Raw genomic sequence first — 24,611 nt, 5'->3', positions numbered from 1 at the left:
AATTTATTTTACAACCACATAAAATATGAAGTTGGGGGCAAAATGATAAGCCTTCCTGTGAAATATTGATTCTTTTTCAGATTTTTCCCAAGTGCAGTTTAACAGAACTAGGAAATTTCCACAGTGTTTTCTATAATATTTATTATTCTGAAGAAAGTCTTTTTCATTTAGTTATGTAATAAAATTAGTTTTTAATTTTAGGTCAACATTATTAGCCACCTGAGGACTTTTTTTCCTCAATTAGCTACAGAACAAACCACTGTTATCCAGTGACTTGCCCATTTAAACTATTTTGCCTAGTTAACCTAATTAACATAGTTAAGCCTTTAGATGAAACTTTAAATGGCACCTATGATGAATATCAACTTTTGTAAGCTGTTTGGACAGAACTGTGTGTATGTATAGCGTGGCCACAGTCATATTGGAATGATACAAACACAACAAGTATCTTTTTTTAAATTTCCCGAAATTAAAATAGGACGCAAATCCCAGTGATTTTGAGGCCCACCGCAACATGAGGTAGGAGTGTGGTTTCCCCGCCCACTGAATTGATTGACAGGCGCCATGTTTCGATAATAACATGTAATTTTTAAGTTTAAAACGTTTTTAAAACAGAGCATTTTTGTAATAAAGACAGTAAAATCTATGCTATGAAATTATTAACTGCTATAATCATTAAGGACGCATGGTGCCATTAAACGCGCACGTGCGTGCGTGCTGCAAACAGCATTTGTGTGTGATTCATCATTTCAGAAAGGCTTGAATAAACTCCACCACAAATACATCAAATAAACTTACTTGGTATTTTTGACTAATGAGCTGTATTTCAGCTTCATCCGAGTCTGTCTCTGTCACTGTGCTGTTTATCTGACATAACGCATGTGGGAATGGTGGGTAGGGAGAAGCAGTTCCTTTGGATTTAAAGCCACAGACTACAAAACAGCTACACTGTAGTCAGGACACCAAAATGGGCAGATGCTGGAGGCTATAATAAATTATCTGATGGATGTTTTGAGCTGAAACTTTACAGACACATTCTGGAGACACCAAAGGCTTATCTTATCTTGTAAAAAGGATAAAATAGGTGTCCTTTACGCAAAAAGTAAAATAAGAAAAATATTATACACCTTCATCATGGTAAAAATAAAAGAAATTAGTAACTAGAAATCTCTGTTAAACATCACTTGGTAAATGCTTTATTTTGAAGAAATTCACCGGGTGGTTAATAATTGCCTTCAACTGTACATTCATATATAGAATAGCTCTACATAATTACTTATTTCAATACACTTAAATATATCTTAAATAATACAATTTTAAATAATTCCAATTGAAACTTGTTGCAATTTGATCAAATGCATACATTAGGCTGATTAATGTGGACAGATCGATTTCCATCATTACAACAACTGTGTAACAATAAACTTATAAAGAATCACCTCTTTATATAAAAAAAACAGCAGAATTCTCAAATCTTATAACGAATGAGTCTTTACTCCACTTCCAGCTTAGCAGGCCTCATTTTCAGTGATGGGATCTAATCGTTTAGGACGTTTCCCTGCGGAGATAAAGATGCAGAGAGCTGTGGAAGATCCACAGTCGAGCATGTGCTGCTGGAATTGACTCGCGTGCTATTTGACAAAGATTAGCCTGCAGAATCAACAGACAATCCTCGATGCCTGAGGGAACGCAGCTCAAATGCAAACATATTTAAGCTCACTCTGGCACACAAATATGTGAGTGAGTTGTCTTCAATGTTTTCTTTTCGGACTTTTACAAGACACGTCATTTGACTAGAAGAAGCTGTGATCCGGAGTAATCCCGAGAATTGAACTGAGCACAAAATGGGGTAACGAAAGAGCTCTAATGGAACAGAATGGGATCCGGAAGGGATTTGCAAGGAATGATCTGACTCTGGCAGTTCAGAGGAAGTAGCCTGAAATTTATTTATAGAATAACTACAGCATATTACCAGTATAACAAAACCATAAAATGTAAAACTTAAAGGGACTATTCTCCCGCAAATTAAAATTTACTCAATATTTTACTCTCCAGTGTTACCAACCCTTTGTGAGTTTCTTAATTCTTTTGAACACAAAAGATGTTTTGAAGAAAGCTAAAAACATAACCATTGACTGCCATAGTAATAAAAATAAATACTATGGAAGTCAAAGGTTAACATTTTTCAAAATAACTTATTTTGTGTTTAACAGAAGAAAGAAACTTAAACAGGGTTAGAATAAGTGAAGGGTGAATAAATGATGACAATTTTCATTTTTGAGTGAAATATCCCTTTACAAATGTAAAACCTGCTTTGATTCCACCAAACCTAAAATAAAAAACTCACTATTTACTCATTCTAATTTTGTGTTTAACAGAAGAGGATGAGTAAATAACAAATTTCATTTTTGAATGAACTATCCCTTTAAATATGTGAAAACTGCACCAGAAGAAAACCTTTCTCCAGAAGAAAAAATATAATAGGAAATACTGTGAACATTTCCTTGTTCTGTTAAAACACCATCAAATAATAAAAATTTCACTGGAGTTAAATTTTTAAACTGATAATTTTGCCCTCAACTGTATATGTCAAAAATACATCACATTGACCTGACCACTGAGAACACCACGATTGTTTTCAGTTTAAAACCACAAAGAAAAATACTCCGAGCATCAAGGCTTATTATATAAAAGCAGACAACTTATTCTGCAGGGACAGCAGTTTTGGCAGCAGTTTAGTCCAGTAACTGAGCAGTTCAAAGGTCAGACCTCCCCACTGTCAACATATGTAATAATCTGCATTAATCATGCCAGCAGAATGGATGCGGATCACTGAGGTCTGCTGAACCCTGGTCAAATGAGACTTTAATTGTTCTAGCGGTGTGAAATGGACAGAACAGCCAGCTCTGTTCAGCAAAAGAGCAATAGCCATGCTTCCATCCACATTTAATGTGCATTATGTGGTAATGCATGAATGGAAAAAACATGATGTATACATTTTAAAAATGCACATCATAACATATATGCTCAAATTGAGTCAGATAAGCATGAAGGCAAGTTTGCTGCAATGCGTAGTTGCACATGAATGCAGGTTTTTAATATGCCATCTGAATAAAGGCCTGATGATTGATTTGCATACCTTAAGAACCCCAGAAGCTTGTTTTGATTGTTTTGGATGAGTCAGGTAATTGTTTTATCCGATTTAAAGATGTGCATTTCAGCACCAATATCCCATATATGGTGATCATGGACTCAAATTTGACTCCTGGCATGAGCTCCTTTGCCAATCTCTCTTTGGTGGTATGGGTAGGTTTAAGAATGGCTTAAAGTGTAATGCAGTTGTCCTCAACCCCGAGCCACAGACTGGCACCGCTCCGTGGATCAGTTGGTACAGGGCTGCACACGAATCATTAATTATTTCTGCCAAGGAATGGATCTGCAACCCCTTTGTCAACAAATCAGGTGAATCCAGCAAGAATTCAACTGCTGTAGACCACAAATGATGGCGGCCGTTCACATATCGTGTCTTTTCCACGTGCAAGTTTGTTATTTCCAACAGAGGTGCGCACATCTTCAAAATGCTGCGAGGGCACCGCAAGTGACGTGACAAAAACTGACCGATCAGCTTCATATTTTGTATGGAATATACACATTTCGGTTGACTAATTATCTGCTTTTTAATTTTCTCCCTAACTAAACTTGTATCAGAGCTGCAGCAATGTTTTGTCAGCATGTCATCCTCTGAGAAAACAGTTGATGGTCACCGAGCAAGCTCCCTCTCCCCTGGGCTGCAGTAAAATGGTCAAGTGTTAACCAGTCCACGGTGATAAATATGTTGGGGACCACTGGTGTAAGGGATGGTCAACAATGTAATTGCTAATGTAATTACAAAAAGTAATTTAAGATTTAATTGCATGCATGTATTTAGTAAACTATTGGTGCAATGAAATACAAAAGTACATTGTAACAAATAATGTCAGTACATATTAGTTAAGGCCTCTTAATATTAAGTGGGACCTGATTTTGTATCATAGTCTCTTGTAGAACAGTCTAAAATGATTGTTATCCAAACATTAAAAAAACTCACCTTAAAATGCAAGAAAACACAAGAGCATTTCTTATTGTGTATTGTCTGCCACTCTGAGCTTATTTACTACAGAGGCAAAAAAGAGCTCTGCTTACGTAAATGGTAATATCTATTTTTAAAATATTCTGGTACTTTCCGAGGAAGTGATGATTTTATTCCCTTGAATACACTAGATGGAAAGGTGCTTTATTTGTTTGCAAATGTTTGTTTACGAATTCAATTTTGTGCACAAAGTAAAATTACAGCTTTGGATGGAAACACAGAAACTGTCTTACAAGTTTGGTTCACAAGTCAGAAGCCTCAAAGAGGACAATAAGCAAGGGATTCTGGGATGAATGAGCAGAACGGCATGCAGAATGTAATAAATCTAGAGTTTTATCCAGGAAAACTTGAGGTCAGCCAGTTGTGTATGTCTCTCAAGTCTGCTGAGTGTGCACTTCATGAGATCCCGACACTAGTTAACCAAATGAATCTGTTTTCATAAAGCCTTTTTGTGCATTCCTTGTACCACATGCTTGGAACTTGATAGCAGGCAGTTTAAATATATCAAGTAGGGGAACGAATTCAAACTTGAGTCGGGCAGAGAGGGAACAACCCAACTTGAAATTTTAGTGCCAAGTGTCCCTCAAAGACAAAAAACACAGCAAACCTCAGATGCAGGCCAGAGTCTTGGAAAAAAATAACCCTCACATTTGGACAGAGATTATAGGATGACTGTGGTTAAGCCCATAGAACCTCTTTGTCGTGCTGTTAATCCTAGAAAATACACATTTGCAGTCAAAGTAGCTTTTCTTTTGAGAAACTGGCCCGCCGAAGTGCCTTTGGGCACTGTAATCCTATGGCACTTCCCTCAAGAAACCAGCAGAGCTCCTACAGTCAGGCTAATTGAGACAAATCAGTGGTCCCAGCTTGAGTGTTTCACCAGCTGAGCACTAAATTCTCTACTTCCAATAAAAGGCGAATTGTTCATTCCCCACAGTACCTTAAATCCTTCAGAGTTAAAGCAAGAGTACAGCTAAAGGCAAATAGAAGTTTTAGCACCATGGGAGTTTGGAAGACAAAAAAACTTCTGTTCTTCTCTTTGGTCAAAATAAATCCATCTGTGCCTGTGATCATAAGTTAGCTGGCCGCTATAAAGTGGACACTTGGAAGAGTGTAAAAGCTATTTAACCAAAGAGACAGAAGGTATGGTAATCATAATAATCGATCATGACTAATCCAATAATCAGTGCTTTTAATATTAATTTTTTTTTTTAAAAGATCATTGATACCATAGGTGTCACAGTTTAGTTGCAACCCAAATTAAACACACCTCTGATCAAACTAATTGAGTCCTTCCGGCTTGTATGAAACCTGCAGGCAGAGTTGGGTGTAACACGTTCCATAGTAACACATTACTGTATTCTAATTAAATTTTAAGGATCGCACTAATGTAACGCATTACATGTTATATGTATGTAATTTGATCACAGTTACTAAAGTCAATGTAATTGCGTTACTTACGTTACAAATATAATAGGCTATTTAGAAGGAAAAAAATGCTTCATTTGAATCGCATTTCAGCTGCAACGTCAGTTATTAAGCATGCACTTTTAAATTGCTGGAGAATGCAAGCTGAAATGGTTGCTGTCGAGAGTGGTTGGAAATATAGACGTTACTTTGATTTCATCGAGCGTAAAAACTAATATATTGTTGTGAAATTCAGTCTAAGTCCAGTCTCTAAAGAACTTTCGACTGCTTTTAACTCGACCTGCAACTTTGTTCAAACAGTTGATCAAAAAGCATTCTAAGACAATACTCATCACCAAGGAGGACACCGGCACCCAGAAACACAGTGTAGCAGAAGAGAAGCGTAGCAGCTTATTGGGCCATTCACATATCGTGTCTTTTGCGCGTGCAAGCTCATATTGCGAGCGCTTTCATTTCCCAGGTACACAAATTGACCGATCAGCTTCATACTTTGTAAGGAATATACACATTTCGGTAGACTAATTACCTCAGACAAACATAGAACACTTCAGTGCTTTTTTTTTTACTATGGATGTCAGTGGTTACAGGTATCCAGTTTTCTTCATGTTTTCTTTTGTGTTCAAAGAAAAAAAAAAGACAAACGGGTTTGGAACATGTGAATGATGAGAGATTTTTAAGTTTTGGGCTAACTATCTCTTTAGCTCTTTTGAATATGTCAAGCTGCTGTGATCAACCCATTGTAATGTTTTTCAGTGAATATTAAATTACTGAAAGAGCTGCAGTATATTTTGTATTTTTATAGGTATATTTTATGTTTTAAAAATAAATTGTCTAAACTGTGCAGGGCTGCGGCCCTCCAGGATCTGAGTATGACACCTCTGCTTTCTCCCTTTCATCTAAAATGAATTACTTATGGATATATACATGTATAGCTGAAGTACTAAAACTACTATAACATAGGCAAATAAAAGACTGTGTCTGCAGTCATAATTTGGCTGGCTGGTATAAAGAGGACATCTGAAATGGTGTAAAATAATATATTTTTAATAATAATTATCAATCATGATTAATCTAATTATAACACAATGTAACTTAATTCAACAAATGGACCATCAAAATGAAGTGTGACCAAAAAAAAAAATAAATAAATGATCTTGTTTAACTACTACACTTGATTTTGGTTTAATAGTAAAAAATATATATTTTATGGCATATTTAAAAAAAATAGGTGATTTAGTGTTCAAAAATGTTTTATTTTAAATATTTTTTAAATAAATTGGTCTAACGCTTCATATTTCCAGATTTTTCATAGTGTATGTGTTATTTCCGGTTCTTTTACCATAAACCGACACATCAACCATTTGGTAGAGGCTGATATTTTAGAAATTATGGGATGTGTTGAAAAAAATGCATTGAGTGATTTAACTAGCGACATTAGGTTTTAAGAAATGCAATCCAAACATTTTTTTCTTGGTGGGGTAGTTAAAGGTACTATCAAAGTTACTATTAATAGTAAATTTGGTTAAGCGCATCGTTTTACTATTAATGCACTATTAAGTAAGTGTATTAATAGTAACCTTGTGGTTAAGTGCACCAACATATAGCACTGTGGTGCTCATGGCGACCCACGTGGTCCTTTGCCGACCTTTTCCCTCTCTCTCCTCCCAATACTTTCCTGTCTGTATTAAATCCATTGTCTTATCCCAATTAAAGATGAAAACTCCATAAAAATATAATAACGTTATTTTGGTTTAAAAATGGCTTAAAAATAAAAGCTTCAATATTATAATACAACAATTCTTATTCAATCCTTTGACTTATTCCATTCTTTATCAGGGGTCACCACAGAGGAATGAACCACCAATTACTTGGGCACATGTTCTGCAGGTGGACGGCCTTCCTGCAGCAACCCAGCCATGAGAGTACACAAACTCATGCAACCACCAGTTCTGGGAAATATCCACACACACTCTCCCATTCACACACACTCACAAACTACAGCCAATATACTATATCCAATTCACCTATACTGCATTTTTTTGGACTGTGAGGAAAACCAAAACACCCAGAGGAAACATTGTCCTATGAGGTGACAGTCCTATCCACTGCAGATACCACAAAAATAATACTATTAACTACAGTAAATCAAAACTATCACTTCACATTTGTCATCTTGGCAACAGCCAAAACAAAACAGTTACTTGTTTTGAACAAATTTACACAAAAGTAGAGGCAACAAAAATGTTCTCTTACCATTACAATCAGCAAATCTGTCTACACGGCTCAAAGCTCTATTTGCCTGGTTGATTATAATAGAACCATTCTAGCTCTATCATGTTGCTCACTTACAGAATATGTCAGGTACTACAACAGCACTAGCAAGAGCTGCAATATCACGAAAATCCAATTTTATTCCAAATTACCACTTATTACTTCTTTCGCTTTGGTTCCAAGCTGCTTTCTGAGTGTCAGGCATACTCATTTCGCACCTTGTAGAGAAAGCATGCATCTGTATATCAAAACCCACTTATTAGGCACAGATGATGGTACTGACAGACTTACAGACTCATTGGAATGACTATTCAAGTCGTAAATCAATTCATGTACTCAACGGACATGTCTGAAATTCAAGCATGTAATGAGAATCAATCCAATGGCTCGTTTACATCTGGTCAATTCATGTGTGTTCACTTAATATATGTCCCCACTAAATGGATACTATTGTAATCTTCAAATCCTGAGCTAAATGCAACATTAAACTAATGTGTCGACTAAAACATCAGATGTGCCACATTTTATTTTTTGCTTATTTAACAGAAGCAGAAGCTTTATATCTTAAGCATTAAAATGATTTGATATAGCTATAGGCTTTTTACTTCACTTTTGTTCCAGTAAAACCTCAGCACAAGTGCACAAGGCAGCTCCATGATTACTCATTACAGGCTAAATGAAACATCTATTTTTGCCTTACAGATGCTTCCAAGATATCATTCAAAACTGTAAAGGGTTGGTATTAATTTGTGCATAACCTACTCTCCCAAAAACAAAGCACTGTGCCTTTCTGAATTTAATTCAAGTTTATTTGTATAGAGCTTTTCACAATACTTGTTTCAAAGCAGCTTCACAAAAGGTGCATATTATTAAATTACAATCAAAATCAGAAAAGTTATTAGTGACCATAACTTCATAAAATGCTTATTACTTTAACTAATTAACTAGTAACTAATAGCTTTTAAGAGTTAAAGTTATTATATAATATATATATATATATATATATATATATATATATATATATATATATATATATATATATATATATATATATATATATATATATATATATATATATATATATATATATATATACACACATATACATACATACATATATATATATATATATCATTTTTAAATAATTCAAGATTATATTGATTTGCCAGAGTTTACAAAAAGTTAACATTGTTGTCTTTAAATACTTCTATTAAAACGCTTAATAAATTGTTGTTAAATTGAATTAAGTTTCATCATTTCGATCAATCAGCCATGTTCTTTTGATTACTACACTTCATCCTAACCATCAAAATGGAACCAATACAAATTTAAAGAGTGAAACTTCATAGGACATTAATGCAGTCCTCAAAACCCATTTCAACTGATTCCATGAAAGAGTAATTCATTTTAGACCAGCGAGTTCATCTGTGACTCATTTGTGAGTGGTTTGATTCATTTAAAAGAACTGGCTCAGAGGAGTCGCTCAACCATAAGCTCACAACCCAGCTAAAACAATCTCTCTGATGTACAGCAAACAGTCAAAATAGCTCAATGTAGTGTTTGCGCCAAAAATATACTCCTAACCACTAACACAATAATAATGGCTATCATCACTGTAAAACCACAAAAAACACTCAGAACATGATGACTCAATATATTCAAGCAGAAAAATTACCGTGATTGTTTATGGTGTTCAAAAATTGGAGGATGTAGTGAGAGTAAATCCAAGAGGTCAAAGCAAAACTGCCTTAAAAGTGCTAAAGTTGAATTAGTACGGAGTAAAGATAAGCAGGGCGCAATTTAGTAATTAATTTAATGAACTTTGCTGGCATTAAAGAGTCAGCTTCATTGCTCTGATCACTCAAGGACACGCTGAAAAGCAATCATCCTAAAAATAATTCAAGATGATAATGATTTGCCAGAGTCTTTAAAGAGCTGATATTATGGTCCTCACCTACTTCCATTAAAGCTCTTCTCAAAAGGACGTGTTGTCTTTGTTCATCAGCATAAGACGTGCCAAGAACCACCGGCCTCACCAAAAAAAAAAATATATATATATATAAAAAGGTAAAAAGAACTGGATCGTGCTGCAGTTTCAGTTTGTGTCGAGCTTTATGGAGCATTTTAATCTTGGCATACACTGCAAATGTCAAGCCCATTTATGTTCACCATGTGTTAAGACACAAATCCGTTCTTACACTAGAGCAAGCAGAATGACTGTATATGATGCAGGGAAATATTTTTATGCACATCGTAAAATATGCATACAGAAATTTCCATAAGTCGGCTTAGTAAAAAAAACAGTTAAGTTCTCTTTTGCAGCTGACATTTTTTTTTTTTTTTTGGGGGGGGGGATGAGGGGGTCCACATCAGTTCCAATCATGTTCATTATTCAATAAATCACTGATATATCAACACAATATTAATACTGATAAAATAGGGACCAAAAGAAATATAGCAACATTTTATTTCCATTATTCGATTCCAGTTATGATTAAAATGTAAATCAAAATAATACTACTGCTACTAATGCTAATAATAATAATAATAATAATATTATTAATGATAATAATAATGATAGACTCAGAATGTATTTAATAAAATCAAAATAAACGTGCTAGTTAAATTATTAAACAGCATTATTATTTTTACACTTTAGTATTAATATTATTATTATTATTATTATTATTATTATTATTAAATAATTATTATTATTATTATTTTATTAACATTAATATTATTAATAATGTTATTATTATTAATGTTAATAAAAATAATTGTTATTATTATTTATTGCCGTTATTAAAGTTGATAATAACAATAATAATAATAGTATAGATAATTTTATGGACATTGATAATAATTGATCAAATAAGAAACGAGTAGATAGGATGATTTTATTTCCTTCGTTGTGAAGCTCTAAGCACTTGAATCTTCTAAAAACCTCTTCCATGACTTTCTGTTGAACCACATATCAGCTGTGAATGTGTCGCTATACTCACGGTCAGAGGTGTATTCAGCCTGTGTGGCCACAGCTGACGGCTGATGCTCTTCCTCTGCGTTAGTTGCCAACGCTGCAGTGCCATTATTCTGCTGTTGAGCTTTCCGAACGAGTGCTGCCAACGGGTGATCTGGATCAATGACCTGCAGAGGCTACAACACATGATAACATAGTCAATGGCCTGTGCACTCTCCTCAGCTTTGTGTTTAAGTTATGTGTTTAAGAGAAGCCTGTTCTGTGGAGTATAAATCTTAGAAACACATCAAAAATACTAATTACTCTTCAAATCATTTGTTTAAAAATGTATTTATCCCTGTGACTTAAGTATCTTTATTATACTCTTCAGTTCATGATCCTTCAGGATTCATTTTAATATTATGATCTGCTGCACAAGAAACATCTGTGATTGAATAGCAATAAAAAGTACTATTAAAATGTATTCACCTTTATTCACCAAGGACACAAGAAAAGTGGAAAGTAATCTAATGAAGCACAATGTAATTTAAAAAATGTATGCTGTATTTCTGTATGTATTTTTTAAACTTGCTTTTCATAAAATTCGCTTAAGTCTTCATGCGAAGGAGCTTACAAGTCCAACTTCTCTATGAAACTGTACAGGGAGGTTCAACAAATGGTAATAATAAATCTTTACAAACTGCTGTAATTAGCACCCAGATGAATAATACCAAAACCACCTATTTAAGTTTCTCTCTCTTAAAAAAAAAAAAACCTCGTACTCTAGCTCTAAATTCTCTGAGCACAAACAAGTTACTTTGAATAAATAGCACTTTTCATATATATTGCCTCTACTTGTTTGAATACCTCCTCAATTACAAGTCTCTTTGGACGAACGTGTCTGCTAAATGTAAATGTAATACTTTCAAAATGATCGCATAAAAACACTACCAGTCAAAAGTTTTGGGTCATTAGGATTTTTAAATGTTTTAAAGTATGCTTCTCCTGCTCACCAAGGCTGCATTTATTTTATAAAAAATACAGTACACAATTGTAGTTTATAATTTAATTTAATCATTTATTCCAGTGGTTTTAATGATGAACTTTCAGCTTCATTACTCCAGTCTTCAGTCACATGATCCTTCAGAAAAATCACTCTTATATTAATTATTATTATTATCATTATTATTATTAATGGTATTAATAATAATAAAAGCAAAAATGAAACAATCATACACATACAATAAGAAAGCAGTCATTTAAAATTGTAATAAGTATTTAACAATTTTTTACATTTAAATGCTGCCTTGATGAACAGAACTTAAAAAAAAGTAACCCCAAACGTTTGAAGGGTAGTGTATATAGTTTAAGTCAGAATTATAAGCCCCCCTTTGATTTTTTTTTTCTTTTTTAAATATTTTCGAAATTATGTTTAACAGAGTGTGTGTGTGTGTGTGTGTGTGTGTGTGTGTGTGTGTGTGTGTGTGTGTGTGTGTGTGTGTGTGTGTGTGTGTGTGTGTGTGTGTGTGTGTGTGAATATATATATTCACACACACACACACACATATATATATATATATATATATATATATATATATATATATATATATATATATATATATATATATATATATATATATATATATATATAACATTCTTATCAAGTGTTAATCTTTTCTCAAAGTTGGGTTGGGAGCCGGGTTTATTCTACGCAAGCTATGATGACTTTCACTTTGATATTTTGGAGCGGATGTATACCTGACCAGTGAGCCGTCTGGCAAAACATTTCCCTTCTGAATCAAATCAGCAGGATGCCCTTCTGGATCTTTCACTTACTTCAAAGACACTACTGACTATGTTTACATGGACATCTTTAATCTAGTTATTTGCCTTAATAGACAATAACATAATAAAGGTGTTTACGTGAAGTGCTTTCATGTAAGAGTTTCCTGTAATTTTGGGTGACTTTAACTGCAGTTCGGCAGTTTCACTTTCACTCATGAACATTTCATTCATGCCCCCGTGATAAACTGGGGTATTAGACGCAAATAAGGAGTAAGGACTGGTGGAAGAGTGGTATGGAATTTAATATCGCATGCCGAATGGAAAGAAAAAAACTTCTGCATTTCGCGGTGTGTGTGTGTGTGTGTGTGAGTGTGTGTGTGTGAGTGAGTGTGTGTGTGTGCGGTCCTTTACTGACAGCCACGTGTGTGGATCTTGTTGGAATATATGGCAAAAAGTCCTACATGATGGTAATAGTTTGATTGCGGTGTTTACTTCAATTATGCCACTAACATATGCATACTCCACATCTTAATTCCATTTCTGTTTAGTTCAGTTATGACTTTAGTCGGATTAAGGTATTAAATTTTTTTTTTTAATGAAAAGTTAGTAAACACAAGTACATCTTACTGAACATAATTTATTTTCATTATCATAGTAGAACAGTTTCTCAAGCAGTTTGCATTTTGGAAACCGGAGATGAGCCCCCTGGCTTGAGATACCAATTTAAAATATTGTTGTCTGTAATGCAGCAAGTCCAGAGACTGTTGTGTAGTCCATGATTTTATAAGAAATTGACTTTAATGCATGATATGACTAAAAAGTGGTCATAAATAAATATTTTCTTAATTTAAACGAGTAGCGGCTTGGACCTAGAAACAGTCCTCCATATATTAAAACTTACAACCATACAATCCTAAAAAAATCCTACAAAAAATAACTAAATAAAAATAATAAAAATCATTTGTATCCATTTCCACAGAGCTATAAAGTCAGAAAACATTGTTAATTCTAAGGATCATTACTAACCATTGAGACCCAATAATAACAGATCATAACAGGACAGCAAATCAGAACATTGAAATGATTTCTGATGGACACCAAAAACTGGAGAAATAATGCTGAAAAATCAGCTTAGAATCTGAGGAATAAATAAAAAATTAAACTACATCCAATAAGAAAACAAATATTTAAAACTTTCAGAATATGTTACACTGTCTTTCCCATTGTGATGTGGCATTGGTAAGCAGAACAGGCTTCTTGTCAAACATTTTTTTTTTAAATAAAGTAAAAAACACCTATTTAAAAACAAAAAGGAAAAAAGTAAATGTTTTTGCAAGTAAAAACACCACAAGACTGTATTAAGCCTATAAATCTGATTCTAAATCCAGCCAGTATTTTTGTGTGGTCCCTTTGGAGGCAATTCACCATTTTGTAGTTCTTATTTCTCAGGTGGCTTCCTGGCAAATCGGTCCAAGCTTCAAGCAGTGTTTGGCTGCATTTGCTTCTTCCTCTTGTCCATATGAGACAGAGCTCCAACCGCGTATGAGGTAGCCAGTAATACACTGCAAGAATAAGACATCTAACACACTGGGACGTCCAAAAATTTCAAGTCTGCTCTTGTCTCTCCCCAGTATTTCCTGCCACTGGATGTCACTCCATGCTTTATAGACTTCTGCATGCTGTCATCACTTCTGCTTGTTGCCGTCCTGCATGAACGCTTCTTTGCTTTCCCTGTGAGTCCACTTCTTTTTAGACGACATGCTGAACACGCAATTTCACTCGATTTCCTCCTGTCCCCTAAGGAGGTGACCTTTTAAGTACTTTCACCAGCTTTTTTGCCTTCCGATACAATTTCTGTCTAGTCCTGACAAATGTCTACAGTGTACCATGACAGCACGTCTTTAAAATTCACTTTTCCAGCTTGTTGCTCAGTGAATAAAAATGTATATTCTAAGATATAACATGAAAGTGATGACAGAATATTTGTTTTTGCACTATTACTTCAACACAGGCTTATTCAGCTGAATATGCAATGCTTATTTTATCCACCAGAGGTGCTGTTTTACAATTTTGAATATCCTCTTGAATATTCATCACACCTGCAGAAATGATTCCTCAAGGGCTCATATTTCAAGCTTCCAATGAATGAGCTCTCTGGGTTTGAAAAAAAAATCCTAGACTGCAGGTATGAAATTACATTTATTATATTCCCATTCATACAGACTATAAAAAATGAATGAGAAAGGACAAAAGCATGCATAAGAATGGCGGTACGACAAAGCCATTGATCATTGAGTCCAAAAAGTTTTGTTTTGAATGCATTGCATTTACCTAAGCATCTAGTTTTCTGTGATGGATTGAACATTGCTATTGCAAAGCTTGATGATTTCAATATGTCAGGGAAGTCATTTAGCTGGCTAACACAAATGAGGTCTTGTGGAAATTGCAAAAATGATTTACGTTTTTTAGGAAAGCATAATTTAAATGGGTTGAAAAATGATAAACAAAGCAACACATGCATCGTCACAGCTGTAGAAGGTCTTGTTAATTAAAAACCTACCTCCTAATAATTGTAGATCTTATTAGGTTTAAAAATATTTTGCAATGAATAAAAGTTAATAACCTTTTTCTTTTTTTCCTTAAAATGCTAATGTGTAGACGTGTATAATATAATATAGATAATATAACAATTAGTGCTGGGCAAATATTTATTGCAATTAATCTCATACAAAATAAAAGTTTGTTTTGACAATTTATGTGTGGAGGGCGACACAGTGGCTTAGTGGTTACCACTGTCGCCTCACAGCAAGAAGGTCGCTGGTTGGGTCAGTTGGCATTTTTGTGTGGAGTTTGCATGTTCTCCCCATGTTCACGTGGGTTTCCTTCGGGTGCTCCGGTTTCCCCCACAGTCAAAAGACATGTGATATAGATGAATTGAATAAACTAAATTGGCTGTAGTACATGTGTGTGCATGTGAGAATTCATAAGTGTTTCTCAGTACTGTGTTGCGGCTGGAAGGGCATCCGCTGCATTCATCCCCTGATGAATAAAGGGACTAAGCCGAGGGAAAATGAATGAATGAATTTATGTGTGTGTACTGTGTATATTTATTTTGCATGTATCAATACACACATGCATATATTTGAAAAATATTTATATTTAAATAAAAAATATTAATGTACATGTTAAAAATTCTATAAAAATATCTATGTAACAATTGTTTTTGTAGCTTTCTTTGTATGTGTAACATTTAGTTGAAGTCAGAATTATTCACTATATCCCCCCCCCCCCCATGTTCATTAAAACAAACAGGAAAATACTAAATAAACTGACACAATTTCAAAATAATAATAAAACACTGCCAAATGATAATCTTATATAAATGATATGTATTTTCAAATATTTCTTTCTAATGGTTTACTATCTGGAATAACCCGTTACCAACTAAAACAACCGGTTCTTTTTTTCTTATCTTTTCCTTTCTATGCTCTGTTTTTGTTTTGCATTGTTGTTTTTCTTTTAAAAGGAAAACAAAGAGTTTTATTTTGTCACAATTGTGCTACATCTCAAGAAAAATATTGTTTGAATAAAATGAACATTAAAATATTTAAAAATACTGGCATAGTAAGCATAAATGAAAACTAATCTTTCAAATTCTTTCAGATTATCTTAACGTGCTATGCAAACCTGTTAAACCTTCTTCATCATTTAAAAATGCAGGACTGGTTTCCTGAGCTATTATTAGGTTATCAATTCACCATATCAAGATGTAAAAAAAAAAAAACTCGCAGAGAGATGAATGTTAAAACCCCTACTCTTCCCTTAGCATCAAAACACTCAGTTTAATACTTACTGTAACAACCACAAGCCACACATTCCTTTAAATAATTACACTGGCATTGGCAAATAAAAACAAATAAATAAATAAAAAAGTTTATTTAAAGCTCATGATTGAAAATCAAACTTTCTACTATTAAGCCGAAAGCTGAAGATTTCTATTAGGAAACCAAATCAGATAACATTAGTTTATTTTACAAGCTTTTATCTCTGTTGCCTCTCTGTGGCACTCTCTTTAAAAAATGACAGAGCAACTCAGATTAAACATACAGAATATTAGATGAATAAATCAAAGCTATGATGAGAACTTCATATCCTTATTTGAACAAATATAGAAAAAAGCGAGAACACTTTGATGTCAGATGCTTTCATATCAGGCCCAGTTCTGCCAAGGAATAGAACAACTTAAGAGCAATTTGACGTAAATGTATGGCTTTGAACACTTATCAATTGCATTCTAAATTAATGGTAATAATCTTTTTTAAGAGCTTAGTGTGCAGTGCATAACGGGGTGTAAAATAACACGTCATCGGTCTTTTGGCTCTTATGAACATGTAATGATTAAGCATTTTATCCAAGACACAAGGTTTGTCATCATATGGGGAATGTTTGAAACCATACCTTTATTATTTCCTCCAGACGAGAGCACTTCTTGGGTGCAAACAGACTCGGGTGCAGGTAGTTTCCATCCCCGTCATCATCGTCATCTGATTCATCTGACTTTGATTCTGTGGCAATAAATAAATAAATTGTTTGGGTTATTAACTGACAACTTATAAGATTTGGTTGTTATTCTGAAAACAAATGAATTAAACTCTTGTAAAATATATCATAAACATAGTTTTAAACCCAGTGGGAAAAAAAGCAATCCTACAAATATTTTAATTTAAAACTTCTTCGTTATTGAAATGTATTTAAAGTGGTTTTCTACAACATTTACAGTTTTCAGCTCCACTTTTTGTTTAATGTATCGCTTGCACTATAAAACATTTTTAACTTGTAGTTACTTTTAAAGCTAAACAATATCAAAGGATTTTTAGTAACTGAATCTTAAAGAGGGTGACAATACAATAACAATACAACAATACAAAAACAATACAAAGTGGAACAGTGGGGGTTAAATCTCAAATTTAAATAGTATTTATATCTTTTAGAAGGCTGTGTGACAATTATGAATAATTAACACACAATGTAGATTGATATGAAAGTTCAAGGACTTTATTTAAGCTAAGTATTAGGCCTGGGAGATTACCCGAAGGTGATTTTAATGCACATTTTGTCAGTAAAGCCTACTAAACCTCCGGCATGTGCTTTCAGATTGAGCAGCATTTACTGCACAGAGCCTTGAACACTGATGAGCTATGCAAAAATCTGATTTAAAATTGAAAGTTTTAATCAGAAGCCATAGTACACTGATAAGCTACGCAAAATCAAAATGGGTTTTAATCAGATGATAATAACATGAAGATAATCTATCTGATCATGAAGTGACGCATAAGTGGATTTTACTACTACAAACCTACTTAGAATAAATCCTTCTGTGAGATGATTCTGTAGTCATGTGATTAATAGTCAAAGTGAACCAATGCAAGAGGTTTAATCTATTGTTTATAATAAAATGCTACAGGGATTTCTTCATTGGTGTTTAAAGTTTCCACGAGAGTGCCCTCTGCCTTTTTTTAGCCAAAAAAACTGATAATTGGTATGCAAAACAATGTAGCGTGAGTAACTGATGAGGAAACACAACTGGGCTGTGCTTCTAGATTAGATTAGATTAGATAGATTCAACTTTATTGTCATTACACATGTACAAGTACAAGGCAACGAAATGCAGTACTACAGAACTCTATTATTGAAAGAACAGCTAAAATGTGACATTTATGGATTTGCATTAGTGCTGTAACAATACTGGAATTTCGGTACCAATCAGAGCTGGAATATTAAAAACCTCCATGTCAGCGCTAAAAACATGTTAGCGCTTAAAGGACATTTGTAAAAATCTCAGTCCTGATTGGTACCGAACTCGATACTTTTGACAACACAAATTTATGCTGAATGGTAGTATCATTGGCCCATAACAATATATGGTACATATAACTCTCAGTGTGTTTGTGTGCTTTCTATACGGTTTCTATTCTAATTTGCAGGGTAAGTGAAATTAAAGTATTAATAGCAGAGTGAAAAAAATTATTTTCCTTACCTGTAAATGTTAATTTAAGTGTAAAGGGGAAGGGCTTAAATTTTTAAGAAATGGGACACCACTACAGCACGTGCCATCATATGTTGTTGTGAGCTCTTGCTTTATATGAGATCGACGATCGCAAATGATTTAGTTATTCCAGTTGCATTCTTTTTTGGTATTTATCTTCAGGAAATCACTTAGTGCTTATATCATGTTATCATTTATTTATTTATTTATTGCCATATCAGCAACTTTTGGCTATTTCATGGCAAAATGGATATACATAAAAATATTACATAATAAAAACTAATTCGTATTACAATAAAAAGTTACTTAGACAAATATATATTAAATTATAAAAATATAAATAAATTAAATTCACACAAAAATATATTCAAAGTTAAATATGATTTTTCAGATTTTTCAATTGTTTTCAAACTTCCACATTCCAACAAAATATGTTTGATGGTAAGAGCAGTCTGGCAGTAATTACATTTAGGTGTGTCTTTGTTATTGAATAAAAACAAATTAGTCAACCTAGAATGTCCAATTCGACATCAAGTACTGTATAATATCATGTTATCAATGATATAAAATGGCAAGAAGATCGTAACCATACTGTGCATTTACAAAGTGGCCATATTCATCTATGTAATCACATGAAAACAACATTAACATTATACCAGACACTGTAAAATGGTCATTCTCAGCCACTAGACTTTTCTGACAGGGTATTCGAGTGCCATCGAGTGACAGATGTAAAAGTATGTTGTAGGACTACTATACAGGAGTTATTATTATAGATTATAGATAAAAAAAAAAAAGATCAAAAACCGCTAATTTTTGCTAAGCATGACGCTAAAACAGAAACGCCGTTATGAATGTATTAAAACATGACCTTGTTTGTAGTGGATATTCATATTAATGACAAAAAATACTATTTATTATGACAAAACATGCTATTGTTGTAGATGGTGTATTCTGGGAAATTTTCGTACACCTTGGTTTCGAGGATGGTTCTGAAAAATCTGTTTCGAGGGCTAGCCCTTCTCCTTAGCCCTACGCCTTCAAGCTAAAGAGAATTAGGACACCCCTACCCCTTTCACTTGATTGCGCAAAACGAGGGGTAGGAGTAAGGGGAAGGGGAAAGGCTAAGGGGTAGAATTGGGATTGGTTCGAAATCGCAGAAGAATATTCTCAAGATGGATGTAAAAATTGACAAATTGGAGCTCTAAAAGGGACATGACGGTTTTAAATGACTGAAGAATGGCTGTGGGTGCAGTACATCGATCGTAAATGCACACAATTTACATATCTGTAAATATGTTTTGTTCTGTTTATATATGATCCAAAAATTTATATCTTGAAATAGATGGAAATATAAGGGGATTGTGCATTGTTTCTATGGAGATCCCAGTGTAGCTGCCATTACAGCCCATTATTTTTTTCCCCGTCAGATCTCCGAACAGTTCATGTGACCAAAAACTATCAATTAAATACTTTCTCCACTGCTTGCATGTGAATAATTGGCATGTGCGCCATAAGATGCCAACCACTGTAATAAACCGTACCGCATGCAATACATACCCTGTTGCTGGTCCTGCTTGCCCTCTGAAGCCGGCGTGTATCTCCCTTCCTTCATAGCTCGTAGAATGTGCTTGTAGTAAGGGTTCAGGTAGTGGTCAAACCGCAGGAAATCAAACTGGGAGTTTCCAGCCTGCTTTGCCTTCAGCACAATCTCAAATTGGGCCCCCTGCTTGCATACAAAGTTGGCGGTGCGCTCGATAATAGCATGAGTCTTGGTGGTCGCAGGCTGAAATAGATGGCAAAGGAATGGGGGTAAACAAGACTGACACTCCGAAATGGATTCTAAGAGAACAGGGCATTTAAAATAAATAAAGATTAATTAGAAAATTTGCATGGGGGAAAACTGGTATAGAATATTTATCTTCAATGTCTTCAGGCTTTTTCTAGCTAGTGTGGTTTACACACAAACAATTTATGTGTGAGCGGCGCTTTATGAATCTAACCAGGGACGTCATTAATTCCTTTCCTGCAACACATGCAGATTTAAAAGAGTCACAAATCTTTCAAGCTGCAGACGAAATCATATTCATGTGCTGAGCTGATTTATGACGATGCACTATTTTGAATGACAAATGCTTTCATTCGTGTTACGGATTTGAAAATGACACATATCCTTCATTAGAGGAATAGACTATGAATATTGCAAGAGAAGAACTTTTCGTAGGCCTGCACTTGAGCTCCGGTGTCCAGGTAAACAGAGATTCTATTGCTTCCAAAGCCCCAGAGACCAAGAGATAGAAATCATGACTTGCTAATTCGAAGATAACCCAATGTTTGTCTTCAAAATCAGATCTTTTGTAGCTTCGAGCTATGTGCTGTACAATAAGCTAGGTAATCAGAGCAGCTGAGGATTAATAATTCACAATGCTCCTTCAAAGCACCTCGCAGACTTGAAACTAATTGGGGTTTTCAAGCCTGAGAAGCTGAAGGTTTCAACTAATCCTTCAACCTTGAAACGAATATGTCTCCCATCAACTTAAAATAGCCAGACTGTGGTATGTTGTTGCAACACTGGATAGGGAAGCATTTGTGTTGCCATGTTTCAAGTAAGGCCTTAGTGGGGAAAGTGCTGACAAATCCCTGGTTTAAGAGGATAAATGAGGGACATGGAGACTCTTGAGCTTTTAGGGAAGTATAACTTGGCGGGATCAACTTGCTTTCAGCTACAGGCACAGTAAAAAAGAAATCATCAGTGATTGTATGTGGCTTCCAAATGAGGGATCCTGCGGAGATAAAAGCCTGTGTCTGGTCTGTACAGATTGACGTTAGCAACCCACCGTGTGCACACGGCTTATACAAAGGTATTCCTTTATAGCTTACAATCAAACTCTTCTGAATGGAAAATAACAGAGAATAATATTTATCTGCTACACAGTCATGAATGGCCTCTTAATGAGTGCAAATCTACAAAATTGAGGTTTAAATTATCAGACATCCAGCAATAAAAAAACAAATTAAGTACATATTAAATTATAATATGCAGGGGAATGCAAGTAGGGATGAATAATATATTGTATCTATACTGATTATCTGAACATATTTCGTAATTGATCTGGATTGTGGACATTTAATAGGACATAATTTCCAAGATTTGTCTCACTAACATTAAAAGTTAAGCTTTACAACAATAACGTAATAGTATTTTAATTACACTGTTATATGTATTCTTTAGCAATTCTAAAAATGAATATGCCTTTTCATGCTGTATGTTACAATGGTGACATGATGTATATAGTAAATTGTGAAATTGCTGCTTTTTTATGTAAAAATGACTTATTTTACTTGGTTAATTTTTAAAAACATTAATAAGGAGTTAATATAGAAACCCCACATGAATGTAGGTCAAAGACGAGACATTTAATTTTTGTATTTAATGCATTTCACAAAAAAAATGCACAAAAGCACGCACATCCCTCTAAACAGTGTGCTCAGCAAAAACAGCAAAAATATATTCAAAAGGCGGCAACACCAAAGCTCTTAAAAAAATACAATTAATTAAATTAAAAAGGCTAACACAAAGCGTGTAACATTTCAAGCACACCAGCTTTTCATCAGACTTTATCAGGTCTGATGAAGAGCTGGTGTGCTCAAAAATTACACTCTTTGTGTTGGCCTTTTTAATTTAATTAATTGGTATTTTTTGGAGCTTTAGTGTTGCTGCCTTTTTAAATATGTATCCATTTTGAACATGAAATTGCACTTGATTGCAATGAAATTTACAAAAACGATTTGGAAAGCAAGTTAAATTCAGGTAAAGGGTCTCCTTTAATTTTCTTTTGTGAGAAGAAAATGTCACGTTTCTGTAAAATAATGTTCCATCATTTAGCAGAATATTCAATGTCATGTACAAATTATACATGATGGGTAAAACCTAATTTAATGGAGGATGACAAAGCATAAACATTTATTACAATTTATTAGTATTTTTAGAGAGTTTTTTTTTTTGGTATGTCACCAAGTGATTATTGTTCAAAATTTGCTCATCATGTTTTCTTGGTAGATAAAGTGTTACACTGAATAACCTTATTTTAAGTGGATATTTTCTTTAAATCATGGTTCAAAGGTTAAAATGTGATTCAAGTCTACATATTAATTTATTTACACAAAACAATACATAAGCCATCAGCTATTTATCAAATTAAGTCTGAATTAACTAGTATTTACTACCAAATGTTCTTCAATATTGTGAACAACTTTTAACTGAAACTAGTGGTTGAAATGAAGGGGTTAAAAAAAAATACTCAGCTCATCAAACTTTATGGCATTCCAGAGCAAAAGCGACTTTTCAGATTTTGATTAAAGATACAAACTATACTTTTTTTTCTGTATTTTCACTTGTACATTTCGGAGATTTATTCTTGACCTCAAGATTAGGATTGTGCATGGACAATAACATTTCATGACAAGTTTTGCAGCCGTAACATCCTACATAGAGTTTTAATATTGTACACAACTGTACAAAATGAGTATACTTCATAATGCTCACCAGCTCAACATCCGGAGGGATAAGAAGGCCAGGAGGAGCCACAAACGGCTCTTCACTCTCTTCCTCCAGCTGCTCTTGATCTGTGAAGGGGGTGAAAGGTGGGAAAAAACAAAAGAACATACAAAATCAGATCGACAAGCCACAAAGCATAAAGAATGAGAGAAAACACACACAGAGAGAAAGAGAGAGATACAACCATGAAGTTTCTTTGTCTAAGAGCACTTTAGAAGAACGCCACTTTAAGTATCATTTTGAATTACTCCAACTTTCAGAGACACAGCAAGCCCCATCAGCTTTGCTTACCACTCGTGCCTCCATGCACTCTTCCAACCTCTGCATCCACAAATTGGCCAGGACAGGTTAAAAAAAAAAACATTAAAATTTGATGTTGAACTCTGTGTGAAGGGGAAGGGAGGCTGGAGATGGAAACACATTGCTGGTGCATTAGAGCCAAAGATACAGTTGGAGATAATTCAATTAATAGTAGTTACAAAGTGCACATTACCAGTCTCATTTTCCTTCAAACTATTGTACATTCTTTTATGGAAAAAAAAATATTTATTTGTTTTACAATTACTGGTATTGTTTTATTTTATATTAAAAACGTAATAATAGAATAAAGTGTTGTCAATTCTGTTCAATTTGCTGTTTTTTTCCATTAAAAAACACTACAAAAAGTACAGAGAAGAGAACCGTTAAAGTACCGAACTGATGAAAGTGGTATCGATAAAAGTAATGTTACCATTACAACCTTAACGATCCAACAAAACATTGCAATGTCAGTTTCGTGCTGCCCTAATGGAGTTATACAGAAAGTTATACAGAAAACACTGGAACACGAAAAGTAATAAACACAATATCTCCCAGATATAATTCAGCAAATATAGTTAAATATCCAGATCTGCTAGTCAATCTACTAACCATTTCTTTTTTAACCAAAAACATTTTCAGGCTATTTTATATTCTTTAAATCATTATATCATCTACTCACTCGGAATTTCGAAAATTGTTGGTAACCAAACATTTGATGGTAACCATTGACTTCCATGGGAAAAATACTAAGGGTGCTTTCACACCTGTTTTGTTCCGAAACAGGGATTAAAATTGTTACAATGTTGCACTTTGTACTTGGTGCAGTTTGCTTTCACACGGCAAAGTTTCTAAGCGGATTAAAAGAGTTAAAACAAGCCAGATGCGAGTTAACTCTCCTCACATTGGTCAGAGTTACACGGTTTATTAGTCCCACTCAGCTGTCATGCGTCCGTATTTTAATTTATGACAATGAGCAACAAGACGTTATAAGCGGAAAGCTGCGCTTTTATTTTGAATGGTGACACCCACAGACATTGTCATCAAGTATAAATCAGAGGTAAGACTTTCTCAAACAGAGCCCTTGGCTATAATTATGCATTATAGGCTTTACATTATAGAGAGAAATACCAAATAAACC

At 34.1% G+C, this 24,611-nt stretch overlaps 1 protein-coding gene across 1 annotated transcript in view; it reads right to left on the bottom strand.

Annotated features, from left to right (window-relative positions):
* The window catches only part of sfswap (splicing factor SWAP), a 152,282-nt gene that overhangs the window by 111,234 nt on the left and 16,437 nt on the right, over positions 1–24,611 (bottom strand). The window contains exons 4-7 of the mRNA XM_056445735.1: positions 23,162–23,241; positions 20,176–20,401; positions 17,028–17,134; positions 10,831–10,981 (exon numbers count right to left, since the gene is read on the bottom strand). Coding sequence (XP_056301710.1) covers positions 10,831–10,981; positions 17,028–17,134; positions 20,176–20,401; positions 23,162–23,241 — 564 coding nt within the window. The remainder of the gene's footprint in view (positions 1–10,830; positions 10,982–17,027; positions 17,135–20,175; positions 20,402–23,161; positions 23,242–24,611) is intronic.

Source organism: Danio aesculapii, chromosome 21 (genome assembly GCF_903798145.1).
Source record: "Danio aesculapii chromosome 21, fDanAes4.1, whole genome shotgun sequence".
In the NCBI taxonomy this organism is placed as follows: domain Eukaryota; kingdom Metazoa; phylum Chordata; class Actinopteri; order Cypriniformes; family Danionidae; genus Danio; species Danio aesculapii.
The sequence above is the reverse complement of the archived record's forward strand: the minus strand, read 5'-3'. Positions and strand labels throughout refer to the sequence as shown.